General features: G+C 37.0%; 2 protein-coding genes across 2 annotated transcripts in view; one reads left to right on the plus strand and one right to left on the minus strand.

Annotated features, from left to right (window-relative positions):
* The window catches only part of MED12L (mediator complex subunit 12L), a 312,204-nt gene that overhangs the window by 39,862 nt on the left and 257,490 nt on the right, over positions 1–14,852 (minus strand). The window contains exons 25-34 of the mRNA XM_088025763.1: positions 13,784–13,983; positions 10,708–10,896; positions 9,755–9,829; positions 9,443–9,633; positions 8,502–8,663; positions 6,498–6,609; positions 3,842–3,931; positions 2,452–2,561; positions 2,128–2,263; positions 1,166–1,327 (exon numbers count right to left, since the gene is read on the minus strand). Coding sequence (XP_087881889.1) covers positions 1,166–1,327; positions 2,128–2,263; positions 2,452–2,561; positions 3,842–3,931; positions 6,498–6,609; positions 8,502–8,663; positions 9,443–9,633; positions 9,755–9,829; positions 10,708–10,896; positions 13,784–13,983 — 1,427 coding nt within the window. The remainder of the gene's footprint in view (positions 1–1,165; positions 1,328–2,127; positions 2,264–2,451; positions 2,562–3,841; positions 3,932–6,497; positions 6,610–8,501; positions 8,664–9,442; positions 9,634–9,754; positions 9,830–10,707; positions 10,897–13,783; positions 13,984–14,852) is intronic.
* Positions 1,621–14,852, plus strand: part of P2RY12 (purinergic receptor P2Y12) — a 59,422-nt gene continuing 46,190 nt past the window's right edge. Inside the window, exon 1 of the mRNA XM_028103073.1 lies at positions 1,621–1,675. The gene's annotated coding sequence lies outside the window, so the exon portion shown is untranslated. The remainder of the gene's footprint in view (positions 1,676–14,852) is intronic.

Here is a 14,852-nt window from a genome sequence, read left to right on the forward strand (position 1 = left end):
TGTGTCCTAATACTGTCTTGAGCTTAGGCCTCTTCCTAGGTGCAAAGAGCATATATCCAAATGGTTTCTAGATGTCTCACCACTAGAGAGCCCAATGACCCAGCAAACTCAAACTGCCCATAACACTAGCTTTTTCTGTCTCCACAATCACACTGGTAAAAGTACTCAGGTTACTCTGAATTAATGTAGCATTGCATTTCTCCTAAGAGCCATATTCTTTCATACCTCTAGGAAAACTCTTCCATTGGTCTGTATCACCCACTTCCCTATTTCCCAACTAACTCTTAATCCTTCAAAATAATTCAAGTGTGAATTTTCTGGGGGGCCCTATTCTGACTACCTACTCCTTATCTGAGGGTGATGGCTCCTTCTCAGGGTCCCCTAACACTTTGTATCATGACACACAGATCTCACCACACTGTGATTGTCTATCTACTTCTGCTTAAGGTAAGAGCTCTTTTCTCTCTGTGGTTGCTCAATGTTCATTAAACGAATAATCACTCTTCTCGTATTTAAGGGAACCTTGCTTAATATCCTACAAAAAACAAGTGTTCGATGAAGTATTGTTCAACAGGGAAGAAAATTAAGTACCATCACCCTAAAAATATTTTTTTTTACTCAAAATAGCTTACTACATGAAGACTTTATCAATCAAAATTTTCTTATCTAAACGTATTGTTGTCAACTCTGAAGTAAAATCAGACCTGGTCTTTGCCTTCTTTTATTTTTACAATACATTTTTAAAAAAACATATTATTTATCTATTTGAGAGAGTACATGTGCACACATGAGTTGGGGGGGCGGGCAGAGGGAGAGGAAGAAGTACACTCCCCGCTGAGCAGAGGCAGGGGCTGGGCTCAATCCCACGGCCCTCAGGACCCCGGGATCACGATCTGAGCTGAAGGCAGACGCTTAACTGACTGAGCCACTCAGATGCCCCTTAACAATACATTTTTACTTAGTTTTCCTTCAGCGGGTTTCAGAAATTCACTTAAATTCACATAAAGTTTTAAATGAATTTATCTATGTAATAACGCCAATGACCAAAGCATTTAAATGATAAGACTATGCTTTAAAAAAATCAAGAAACTGTAAAATTGAGGTGTCTCATATACCCTATAGGAAGATGAGAAAATATATACAAGAAACAAACATTTACTCTTGCCTGTTTTTTATCTATAGAGTCGAATCCAGCAATTTTGTTTCCCTTAGTGTCAATCAAGGAACCCATAGGTTCGCAAGTGATGACATCACATGTCTGTTTTGGCAAAGGTAGCAACTGTCGAACTTTGTCAATACTTTCTGATCTCTTGTCTCCTAGCTCTTTCTAAAAAAACAAACAAACAAACAAAACAAAAAGAGATAGAGAAGTGGGACAGAAATTACAACGAAGGCAAAAGTTGGTGAGAAGGAAGTTTCTCTTTGAAACATTTCCTTTTTTATAGCCAGAATGTTCTTTAACGTTGAACATGGTCTATGATGCAGCTTTCAATTAGAGTAGTGAGTATGTTTCATTTCTTCTATTTAAGTAGAAAATAGAACACATACAATGGGACCCTGGTTACACAACAAATATCACAGTGCTGAAATGACAAAAATCCCGTGTAGTATTTGCCAGCAGAAGGCAGAAGCTGCAGCACAGAACACATTCTCAAATCCAGGGTCAAACCTCAAGGTAATGTTGGTTATTTTATTGATAAGGTCGTTAGATATATTGATCTTTTTTCTTTTCTGCACCCTTTGTTTACCGTTTATTTCAAAGATTGCATTACTGGTTAGTCAAATGAATTGGGCTTAGAAATATCAATGCAAATGATTATTTTTCAATTATAGGTGCCAGTCTAAGCATGGTTTATCCTAAATCCAATGTGGGCATTTTTGTTACACATTTGACAGTAAATTTCCAAAGTTCCTTAAAAAGTTAAATATTTTGTGAATATAATTTTTTTAAGAAATATCTTCAAGCTATATGCTTATAACTTTTGAGTACTAGGAAGCTGAGGTAAAGCAAATAGCAAAATAACCACATAACATCTAACTTAACACAGTAAATTAAGATGAAATGCAGTAAATAACTAATGCATAAACTATCTGAGATCATGATATATAAATAGGTCACAAACTTACTTTCAGTTTCTTTACCAAATTCATGTATGCACGTTTGTTCTCTTCAGATCCCCCTGGGGATGCATTTGATAGGTCTGAGGCTAAGGTTCCATTGATTAAAACACCCAGCATGTCAAGAACTGTTGTGAATAATTCACTAAGGGGGGAAAAAAATAATTATTTTCACCTTAAAGCAAAACCAAGATATTCTTAACTAATAGCATTTTTATTTAAGGCACAGAACTTTTCATGGTAACTAATAAGATGTGACACAGTTTGTAGTCAGGATATCAAAGCTTCTACCATGCACATGTGCAGCATACTACGTGTCAAGTAAGAACATACTTGTTAGTGTGCATGTCAACAGTTCCAGAAGTAATGATCTGGAGTAGGAGAAGGGCCCAGTCTGTCGTCCATTGGGTGCTCCTCTGCACAGTGTCAAACATTCCACCCACCTGGCATGAAAAAAAAATACAATTAAACTTTATTACAAAGAAAATACCATCCCAACACTTTATGTAGGAATTTTGATTCGTTAAAAAAAAAAAAACAAAAAACAGTAACAAGACTCTATTTTATAGGTTATCATATCTTCTCTTTTACCTAGCTACCTATTTATCACTGTTTTTGCTTCCTTCAGCACGGGAATTTGGTCACTCAAAAAAAAGGGGGGGGTGGGGCAGAAGGAGAAGGGGAACCTGAGTGTGGGCACATCAATATGAATTAAATAATAGAAAAATTAACTTTCTTTTGTTCCTAATCTTTCATAATACCCAGTTTTACAATATAACTTTAGTCCAATCTGAATAGGTCAAAAATCAGGTAAGTTGATTATCTACAACTTTGTGGTGTTCAATTACTATTGCATGTAAGCCTACTGTCATACTAACACTTGGAAATATCCAGTAACACAGAAGATTGAGGAGCAGGAGGCCTGGCCCCCAAGTCTACTCATTCACATGTGGGAATTAAGTTAAAAGCAACTGCCAGGGGCACCTGGGTGGCTCAGTCATTAAGCGTCTGCCTTTGGCTCGGGTCATGATCCCAGGGTCCTGGGATTGAGCCCCGCATCGGGCTCCCTGCTCAGTGGGAAGCCTGCTTTTCCTTCTCCCACTCCCCTTGCTTGTGTTCCCTCTCTCACTGTGTCTCTGTCAAATAAATACATATTTTTTAAAAAAATAAAAAAATAAAAAATAAAAGCAACGGCCAAATATCAGGCAAGCCCTTCTCCAGAGTAGCCCTCGCTGAGGCTTGTCCAATAGGAAAAGAAAACATCAAAGAAATGTGCAATGTGTGAGAAATTTTAAATGTCTGGATAGCATTCCTCTCGAATTTGTTTTTTTGATCAATATGATGGAAAGTCTGACAAAAGTTCGACTTATGGCACATTTTTATATGGGTCTTTAAGTGAGTATAATCAAAGCTAATTCATCTCAAAGCAATAATCTTCTCAGACCTACTCGTAGCACAAACTGAAAAGAAGGAGAGATTCCCTGGGGCAGGAGGTGCAGAACACCAATGTCCAAAATACCTATGCCCTCTAGAAGTCAGACCAGACAGGAAGGTCAGCAGCAAGAAGGACAGACACGTGAGAGACAGGGAAGTTGTTAGAGCAAACAGTGGAAGGCCTCACACCTTGTAATGAAGAGTATGACCATCGAAGGAGTGGAATGCTGGAGTTATTTTCACGTTTAGATAAGTGTAATGGAGGAAAAACACTAGAAATGCCCCTTACCAAATTTAGGCGAAGTTGCAATGCTTCGTGCATCATCTGCCGTGCTTTTATGTCATCTTGGTATCGTTCTTCTCTCCAATTACTTAAAATCTAAATCAGCAAATAAATGGAAGAACCCAAAACTTATTTTCCCTATTAAAATGGATTTTTTCTTATATTTAAAGTTATATTGAGCTTCTTACTGACAGTCAAAAATAACTCTTACTTTAACGAATTAATAAACAAAGCAAAATAAAATTTTAGCTTTCCTCCTTCTTCCACGCAGGCAGAAATCTATTTCTTGCTCATTGCCTTTCTAGGTGGAGGAAGAAAACTTATCTACTTACAGTCCTATTAATAAGTCTTAGAAAATGCTTTAAAGGAAGATGAAGTTAAAGATTAACAAACAAAAAAGATTTTTTAAATATGTTATTTCACTGGTCTTATTAAGATAAATATTGAATAGACAGAATTATATTTTATATCAGTTCTGTGTTACATTTCTAGGGACCTATGAACCCTAGCAAATGTATTATTTTGAGGTTTTATTGAAGGGGGGAGTCTTGCTATCTTACACTTCTGTCTTCATTGATAAAGAATGTATATACTATTTTGAAACATATGACAATTTTCACATCAGTCAAGTGGCGTATTGTTCTACAAAGTGAGTGCTTTCACTGATTCAGACTAATGTTAGAAAAGGGAAGGTTTGCTTAGGAAAAGCAAACCGCAAGTGGGCAACACCCTAGAATCAGATGGCAAGGGCAAAGTCCCTCCCCCTACTGCCACGCTCTGAAATATGGTAACTACTGAGAATCATCTTATGAGTTAAAATGAGTCACATGGGGAAGTAACCCTGCCCAACAGATGAATTGTGAGTATATGGCATGATGAGAGGAGAGCATTTCTCCAATCTCATCAATATAGAGTCCTCTCCCAAGTCTGACTTGAGGGTCCAAGACAGTAAACACAAAACTGTATGAGAGCTTTCATTCTAGCAACAGGACAAATAAAAATAAGACAAATGTAACAAGTTGCATGAACTAGGTCAAGGGGATACAAAATGACTGTGGTCCTATTTTTGGAAAGTGATCAGGGAGAGCCTCCATGAGGAGGTGACACCTGAGCACAGATCTGATGAAATGAGGGAACAACCCTGCTATTATCTGGGAGGAAAGCCTTCCACGTAAAGGGAAAAAAAGATGCAAAGGTGCTGCAATGAGCATCTGCTTGCTAAGTTCAGAGGATAGCGGAGCACCTGGGCGGCTTTTAACAGTCAATTTAACATCTGTCTCTTGCTTTCGGCTCAGATCATGATCTCAGGGTCATGGGATGGAGTCCCGCCTTGGGCTCTGTGCTCAGTGAGGAGTCCACTTCTCTCCCTCTCTCCATCCCTCTGCCCTTCCCCCCAGTCATGCTCGATTGCTGTCTAAAATAAATAAATTAAAAAAATAAAGGATAGCAATGGGGTCAGTGTGAAGAGTGGAGTGAGCAAGGCATGACTAGTAGGAAACAAGGCAGAAGTGGGAGCCAGTGCCAAATCATGTAGGCCTCTATAAGCCCAGACTTTGAATTTTTATTCTAGGTATAGTGAGAAACATTGGAGTACTTTGGGTGCCAAAGTAACAGGTGATTTACATTTTAGAAGGATCACTTTGGCTGTTGTGCAAAGGACAGATCTCTCATATCTAAAAAGCGGGAGATGACGAGAGGACCAAATGAGTCAAGTACCCTTGTTCACATTCATGTAGTACCATCTGCAAGAAAGACATGATGTCATAGAAACGGAGGACCACAGGAGGGTTCCATTTGGCTCTGTAAGCGGATAAAACATCCCACATGACCAATCTACCTACTTTGCTTTTCCACACTTTCCAATTTCTAGTTTCATCACCTGGCTTCCTTGAAGTACACAGAATGCAAATACCCCAAAGAGTGACCAGGAGAACTGTGGGTGGTGGAAAGCCAAATTTCAACTTCTTTGTACACAAATCAATATACCCTCTGATTTTGAAATTAGTACTTTACATTCAACTGGCATTGGTCTGGCTATGGCAGGAAAATAAAACTGAGGGACGCCTGGGTGGCTCAGTCGGTTAAGCATCTGCCTTCGGCTCAGGTCGTGATCTCAGGGGCCTGGGACTGAGTCCCACATTGGGCTCCTTGCTCAGCTGGGAGCCTGCTTCTTCCTCTGCCTGCCACTCTCTCACTCTCTCTGACAAATAAATAAATAAAATCTTAAAAAAAAAAAGGAAAGAAAGAAAGAAAATAAAACTGAGTTTCTGAACAAAGAGAGCTCAAGCTGAGACCCTCCAGATAGGTGGGGATGGAGCTGGAGAAGCTGGAGAGAGGTTCCTCTGTCTTAGCGCCATGCCTGCAACACACATTGCTCAAGCACCTCTCCCACGATGCAAGATCAGGAGAGGAGCAGATATGTCAAAGTTGTACACAGTGTACAAAATATTATTTTTATAGGGCACAATGCATAATTACTGTTAAAAAACTGTGAATCTTGTGCCTAGAATGCCAGGTAGGAAAATAGGACATGGACTGTGTTTCCTTGCAGCTAATCAAAATATGTTGTCGTCTTATTAGTTTAATCTCAGTATTTGAAAGGAAAACAAATTAATGTCATTAGAAAAATACTTGCCTGGCTTAATATTCTAGTATACTTTACCTGATTAACTTGATTCTGAAGAGATGTTAGGAGGCCTTCCCGTTGTTCATCTTGTCCCTTAAGGCAGGTAAGGACCAGTGAGAGGAAAGGTTGTTGACTCAAAAGAGACATACTACAAAGGAAGTAGTAAGAGCATATCTAGTTAGAAAGGATAGATTACTTCCTGTGCAACATAGATCTCTTGCCTTTGGGTTATTGGCTTTTATTTATTTTACTACTAGAAAAGGAAAGGGAGTAGTAAATAGCCAAAGCCTACTTAAAAAGTTAAATCATAGCTCTATTAAAAAGATTAAAAGCCACTGTGATGATTCTAAATAATTTAATATGCTCTCTTGCCCTTGAAGGCATTCCCAAACTAGCATAAATTCATACTGCAAGAGCATGTTGGGGGAGTGCAGTGAGAAGAGAATTTCTATTTTGTATCAGTAAGCTGAATTGAAGATGCACATCAGCAGGAATATCATTTTATACACAGAAGAAAATGAAAAATTTAAAAATTTGTCACACAAAACTATTATCTTAGAGTCAAGGAAACAGGCCTATATGATTGTTGTGCTGATGTTATTTTTTAGCACATTTCTTAAGACCAAACAGGGTATTGAGAGAAATAAGATCAGCACCTAGGTCTGAGGATCCCAAAGCAGTGAGCTCGTTAGTGACCCACCATATCCCATAGCCTCATCGTAAGAGGTGTTAAGGCATTTGAGTTAAAAAATTCTATTTTAAATTGTCATTTTATTAATATTTCTTCAATTATTGGAGAACTAACAAATCATATTGACAAACTAAGTGCTATGGCGGAAAAAAAGTTCTTAAAAGGAGATCGAAACCCAAAGATTTCAATATGCTTCATCCTCTACCAGCAGAGCTGAGAGATACTGACTTGGGAAGGGTCATCTTTAAATTTTGCAATACCATCTGTGTCCCCCCAGTGGGAAGGGAGGCAATGTACATGCAACCATCCATTAGCAAATTAACTTCCAGAATTAAAACCGAGTCATCGGGTTGGCTGACTGACCCTCGCAAAGGTAACACCCAAAACAACAGGTAACAAACAAAATACACGTAAAAGAGGTCTCTACGAAAATGCACTTTAGTTAAAGATCAGGGTCTCAGAAGCCAGACAACCCGGGTTTAAACTCAAGTCTCACAACTCCTTAGCTGTGTGTCCTTGTGAAATTAACTTTTCAGTGCCTCCCTTCCTTCATCTTAAGAAAGGTGTAACGAGAGCACCCACCACATATGATTGCCGTAATAATTTAAAAGTTCATGTATGTATGTGATGAGTTTTATACAATGGCATTTCATAAGGGCTCAATAAATGGTAGCTACTAAAATATTATTTAGGGGGTAAGAACTATACATGTTCAGAGTTTTGTTTTTTCTTCTTTAAATGGAAGAAATCTTCATCATTCCCCTTTACTCCTGAGGTGCTAAATTCATATTCTCGCATTAGAGCACAGAGCACAGCTCTGTTCTTTCTCAGTAACAGAGTCAGTTTGCAAATTTTATTATTTCTGGGGCCTAAAATAAATGAAGTAAAGATTAAACTTAGTGGTTTATAAATTTTAGTATTTAGTCTAGAACAAGAGCCCTAAATGTTAAAAATATTACTATCTTAGGGCCCAACAGGACAGAATGATAAATAATTCTATGTATTGTAAATATAAATAATTAAAACAATGAAAAGTAATTAAATGTAGAATATAGGGACTAAATGGATATCCGGATCTGATTCAACAGGTCTTCAGTGAGGCTAAGAAGCTGGTATTTTTAATGGCTCAGCAGTGATGTGGGTACACAGGCAGAACGAACTGGTGTACTAAATATGTTTAACCTGGAACTTCTTAGGATCCGAGCTTTACCTAACAGATTATTTTCATTTCCGTTTAAAAACATAATTTCAGTACACTCTGGGTACACTGACCATGTATGTCTGCAAGATGCCACTTGTTCTCAATCATTCCTTAAGCCCTCCCAAAAAGACACACCTTGCAGCCATACCTTTTCTGTTTTTGTCTGTCTCTTTCCTTTTTTGAAGAGGAGCCCAAGTGCTGTCCCTTCTCCAGCTCCTCTCCAGCAGCTTTTAGTACCCTTCCTTGCACAGAGGTCGGCAGCCTGGCAATTAGGGGGGCCACCAGCCACACACCCCTGCGTTCAGAGGAGCTAAAATCAGAAATAGGTGTTATACCCAAGGAGGTGTCCTTTTCCTTGGCTCTCACAGTCATAACAGAAACTCCAGGGGAAAACTATCATGAATAAGAAACATCAATTATCCTAAAATTTCCCTTTTAACTCTGTACTATCTTTCCTCTTGCCAAATACCAGATAGTTGAACCCACTTTTCCACTCTTGCTATGGAGGGCAATAAAATGTGGCGTTCTAAAAGAATTAAAAAAAAAAAAAAACATTTTTAAATCTATTAAGTGTTCTTCTATGATTTTAGTTCTCTGATTAGCAACAGTCCTTTTGTACAACAAGCAACACACTTTACTGTCATGGTTAAGATATGAAATGTTCTGATGATGTTTAAGCATATTAATAACCAATTTATCAGATTTTAAAATTCACTAGTTATACTTTACACCCAAATGATGAAATACAAATCAATCTGCCTATCATGATTATCCTTTGTGCAACACTGCCAATTAAGATGGCAGAAAAAGTGCTTCCTATATAATGAAGTCTATAGAACAGAGTAGCCTTAATTAGACAGTAAAGAAATTAATCTCTTCTGTGTGTCACATGTAGTTCCAAGGAGTCTGGATGTGGTAAACACTGAGACATCTTTCATCATTGTACCCTTTAATATATTATAAAATAATGATAACTGACACAAATAATTTCACATTCCTGCAGCTTTATGAAAAGTAACACATCATGCAAATAAAAATATACATTACATGTGAAAAAGTGAACACAGCCCAAACTGCAGGAAAAAATACCTTAGAAATGTCTTTATTCCATTCTGCCTCGTGCTACTTGTATCAGTATTTCCAATCCCATTTGGGTTGAAGAGACCCATTCCAGAATTAGAAGAATTATTGTTCAAGTCAGCAGACTGTTGGAATACCTCTATTGTTGCCTTTGCAATATTATCCAGCAAGTTGTTCATTTCAGCCACTGAACCAGAGCCCTGGAGTTACACATAAGAAAACTAGCATGCATATGTTTTACTTCATCCTCCAACATCAACGTGTTCTTCCTGTTCTTAAAATTTTGTATATATAACACATCCTTCCAATATATATACTCACAGGGTCCTTCAAGCACTGTTTGATCATTAACTGAAGTTCTAGCCAGGACTGCCTTAGTGTCCACTGCTCAAGATTCTGGGGAAAATGGAAAGAATTAATACATCAAGGATACTGAACGTGTCTTAAAATACAATAATTCCTTGCAGTATTCCCTCTCTCAAGAAAGAACAGAATAATCATACAGAATAAAGGAATTTGTAGGGATCAAAAGGCTTCCAGGTCCATTACATACATTCATTGTAGACACAAATTAAAAAAAACAAACATTAAAATAATGCACATCTGGGGCCCCTGAGTGGCTCAGTCAGTTAAGCGTCTGCCTTGGGCTCAGGTCATGATCCTGGAGGCCTGGAATTGGGCTCTGCATTGGGCTCCCTGCTCAATGGGGAGTCTGCTTCTCCGTCTCCCTCTGCCCCTCCCCTTGCCTGTGTGCTTTCTCTCACTCAATCTAATAAATAAAATCTTTAAAATAAATAAATAAAGTAATAAATAAATAAAATAAATAAATATAATGCATATCATATGCATTGCATTGGAAGATTTCTGTCTTAATAAATAAATAAAATAAATAAATAAAATAATGCATATCACTCAGCCAGGCACTGGAAATAAGACAGGGATTTCTTCTCCCAAAATCTATTTATCTAAGCAATCCCATTCCAAAATAATTCCAATACTTTTTGAATAATATATTTAAGACTATCCCTCCAGAAAGCTTATGTCTCATCTAAATACAGTAGACTTAAAATATCAATGTTTATATTATGATTGTATAGCATCTGCAGTATCTATATTTACCTAGCAATGAAGTACAGCAATTGCACAGAAAAGAAAGTTGGAAGAATAAAAATCAGAACTGAAGTCAAGAATTAGTTAGCACTGAGCAAAAAAAAAAAAAAAAAAAAAAAAACTGTTACATGACAAACACAATCTTTAGACTCTTAATCACTCACCTGAAGAATACGCTTAATGTGCTGTCTTTGCAAGTTGTCCCCTTCCGTACATTCTTTAATACCATGAGGATAACAGATAAGCTGTAGTAATTTCTGTGCTTGCATATTTGAAAGCACAGGGTCCAATATAAGCTCTTTGTCTGTGCATAATCTTTCAGGTTCTTTTAAGCAATGTTCTCCTACCCATTCCTAAAAAAAACAACAACAAAAAAACGGCTGTTAGATTGACAGGCAGAGACTTTCTATACATGAATGTAATAGGTACTAAATCATGTTGCACAATGGAATATAAAGCAGACAGAAATCTTCCAATTAAAAAAAAATTACATGAAAAAAGTAGGTGGGAAAAATTTTGAAAAAAAAATTCCTGGTATTTTGACTTCCTAAGCATACAAAGTGGGACCTTGGTTAAAAAACATACTGAATGGAGCACTGGGTGTTATACGCAAACAATGAATCATGGAACACTACATCAAAAACTAATGAGGTAATGTATGGTGATTAACATAATAAAAAAAAGTTTGAAAAACAAATATGCAAAAAAAGGAAAGAAAAGAAAGCTAAAGAAACTAAAGAAAATATTGGCGTATAATGGTAATGATTCTCTATTATTACATGTCTTCATTTTTATGTAACGCATAGTATATTCTGCTGAATAGAAAGAACAGAGTAAAACATTTAGAAAACTGTCTTCATTTTTATATTCTAAATGCTATTATAAATATTTGTGCATATCTACTTTCTATACAGTTATTTTCTTAGAATAATTTCATAAAAGCACAATTTTTGGGTCAAGGAGTATAACAAAATTTAAAATTATTGATACATATAGTCAACTGCCCTCCAGAGTTTCTACCAATTTAAATCCCTATCACCTTTTCTTTATCATTGCAAACTCTTATACTATAGAAGAAATCATCAAGAGAGTGCAATTTGAACCCAGATCTGTTTCAGAGGTGGCCTAGTTTCTTAACTATACCAGGAGCCCAATGCTGTGTATCTATTAAAGTCACCCGGGGAGCTTGCTAAAATTCCAAAGCCTAGGCCCCATCAAATAAATATCTGATGGTGGGACCCAGACATCAGTAATATTTTTCAGGGATTAAAACTGTTTGACCTTTGGTGCTTCTGGTTGGGAACCCATACACAACTGCCTCTCACTATCTATATGACCATTTCATGAACTTTAACCATAGTTACAATATGCCCTAATAAAAACATGACCCTGTTAACATAATGTCTCCATCAAAATGGAAAATAGTATATATGGTATGCCATGTTTTCTTTTTTTATATAAGAAAAGAGAAATTAGGGGAAAAAAGGAAGATAAATTAAAAAATAATAAAACTGATCACCAAGGGCAGGAAAAAACACAGGATAGAAGAGCCAAGAGACAGAGAATACATCTCTTAGTACTCCTTTTTGTGCAGTTGACTTGTAGAAGCATGCTAGTCTAAAGCAGAGCTGAGGTGGGGAGGAAGAAAAAGGGAATCTAAACTGAATGCAAACAGAAACAAATGAAATCAATTCTATTTTAAATGAGTAACATCCATACTGAAGGAGAAAGTTCAAGAAGATTTTTAACACACAAAAAAACAAATCCTCAACTCCTTTTCATTTTTTCCTAGTGGCATAGGTGTAGCAATTCTCAAAACTATTTCAGGTGTAGTACCGAATTAAGTACATGAATAAATGACTGATCTTACTGGGAGCCAGGGTTCTTGCTGTGGAAGACAATATTAATATGGAATGGGGGAATGCAAAGAACTAAGTGGAGTTAATAGAAGTGGATGTATCAGTATGAACTCATGAATATACACAGACATTTATGTATATGCATGTATTTTTTCCTACCTCTGTCTGCTGAAAGGGCTTAGAGACAAAGAATACCCACTGCCTACAGTTAATGAGCACCACAGTGCCCATATCTTGGTTTCTAAATACCATCCTCTACTAACTAGAACCAGAGTTCCTTGGAGGAATAAGTAACTCCAGGTTTGGAACAGGGAAAGCACAAGGTGGGCCAGGAACTAAGAAAATACTTGGGGGGGGGGGCAGGGAGGAAGGGATGGAGACATGTCAAAATAACTTAAAAGCCAGGATGAAAAGGTTCCCACTGGACAAATCTGTGACAATTTGAACATGAAAATAACTAAGGATAGTATTTTATAATCCATATGGATAACAAATAAATAAGAATAAGGGGAAAAATTAATAAGGGTAGGCTCTCTTTAGAGTACAGTGCAAATCACTAACTATAGAGGAGTTGGGGGGAAAAGCAATCACCATTTTGCAACCGTCATATAAAGACTAGTTGGGACAAGAATCAAAATGAATGCTATATGGGTGGTGGAGTTTGAAGAGCAGGATATCTATATTGTCTCAAAATGTCTCCCAATGACTGTTTACTGATTGCAAGGGGAAAAAATGGTAACTACACAGCAGCGAGATCTTGAAACCATACAATGGAGACACCTTGATCAAAACAATCACCACCAGTGAGGTGCAGATGCACATCATGTGCCTTCAGGTGTGACTACCCTAGAACACAACATTACTTCTGTAGCATCTTGGCCAAGATTGCATCATCTGAAGCTAATCTATGGGAAATTTCAGACAAAATCAACATTATGGGACAACTGACAAAATTGAATATGGCCTGCAGGTGAGAAAAAATTACTGTACCAAGGCTAAATTTCTTGTTTTTTGGTAACTGCATTTGGTTATGTTAAAAAGTAAACACTAAGGTATTAAAAAGTAAAGATTCATAATGTATGCCATCTACTCTCAAAAGCTTCAGCAAAAAATTAAAAAGTATATGCATCCACATTCACACACAAATAGAATCATAAAGCAATGTGGCAAAATGTGAACAGGTGAATCTACACAAAGGGCATATACACTAGAGTTCTTTATTATTATTATTGCAACTTTTCAACAAATTCAATTTTATTTCCAAATAAAGTTAGCAGGAAGAAAAGGACCCCCAATGTGCAAGTTGCCTACAACAGTGAGCATTTCTCTCATAAGAACAATTATACAGTGAAGTTAAAGGCAAATTAAATCTGAAAAATACCTGCTGACAGATAGTCCTCAGTACATATCTAGCATATTCTTTTAAATTGGCAGTTTCTATGGAAATGCTTTTCCCACAGGATTTTGAATTTTGTGAGGCAGTCCAGATATCATCGGCATTCCCATCACGTCGTAAACCCCTCATGGTGAAGTCATCATTCTTTAAAGAGCTGACATTGTTATTGCCAATTTTGGCATCTCCTAAATAATAGAACCACAAAAGCAAAATCATGGAAGTTCAAAATATTGCCAAATCCTTGAGAAGTAAATGAAGCAAGTCTTCAGGGACTTAAAATACGTGAATGGCATCATTATGGCATAGACAGTTGTTCAGCAAGAGAGAGAACAGATCAAGAGAATAATTGCAAGAACCCAGAGAAGTTTCACTGGACATGGAAAAAGAAGCATATTCAAGACTTATTCCTTATTTCGTTTACAGAGTTAAGTATGTGTTCACTGAACTTGGAAAGGCCATTATGAATCATACTTAATAATCAGAGAACATTGATTTCACCAATATTTCAAGCACAAATGTATTCAATATTCAAATTCATTTCACTTATAGATAAGGAAAAAATGGGTTACTCACCCTTCTAGATGTCCCTTTTCCATTTCTTCTCTTACAATGACTTATTTTCTATCCATAGGTCAAGAGAAAAGTTTTGCCTTAGCCCACCTTACTATCAACTTCTTGACAAGAGAGATTTATTTCCCTGGGAATGGAAAAGGGCAATGCATACTAAGGAAGCCCTAAAACATAGGGCACTCATTGAATAACCCAAGTCTCTCACTTTCCTCTCTGTAAACATCCAAATTAGAAAACCTCACCAGATCAACCTCTAATATACTGAGTCAAATGAAACTAAGGAAAGGGCTTCCCTCATAATCAAGTTCTTGGGGACAAAATGGAGCAGAATGTCTGAATAGCTGGAAATAAATCCTCTCCAGCTGTTAAAGACAAATCACTATCATATTTTAAAGTGAGAGAATTGATAATAAAGACTACCAAATGACAACAGAGCCTCTAAACTTTTGCCTATTTACCCACAGGATTATAAGCCTTGAACAAG

Source organism: Eumetopias jubatus, unplaced genomic scaffold (genome assembly GCF_037043125.1).
Source record: "Eumetopias jubatus isolate StellerSeaLion01/CBP00866 unplaced genomic scaffold, mEumJub1_p1.0 scaffold_1, whole genome shotgun sequence".
Lineage (NCBI taxonomy): Eukaryota > Metazoa > Chordata > Mammalia > Carnivora > Otariidae > Eumetopias > Eumetopias jubatus.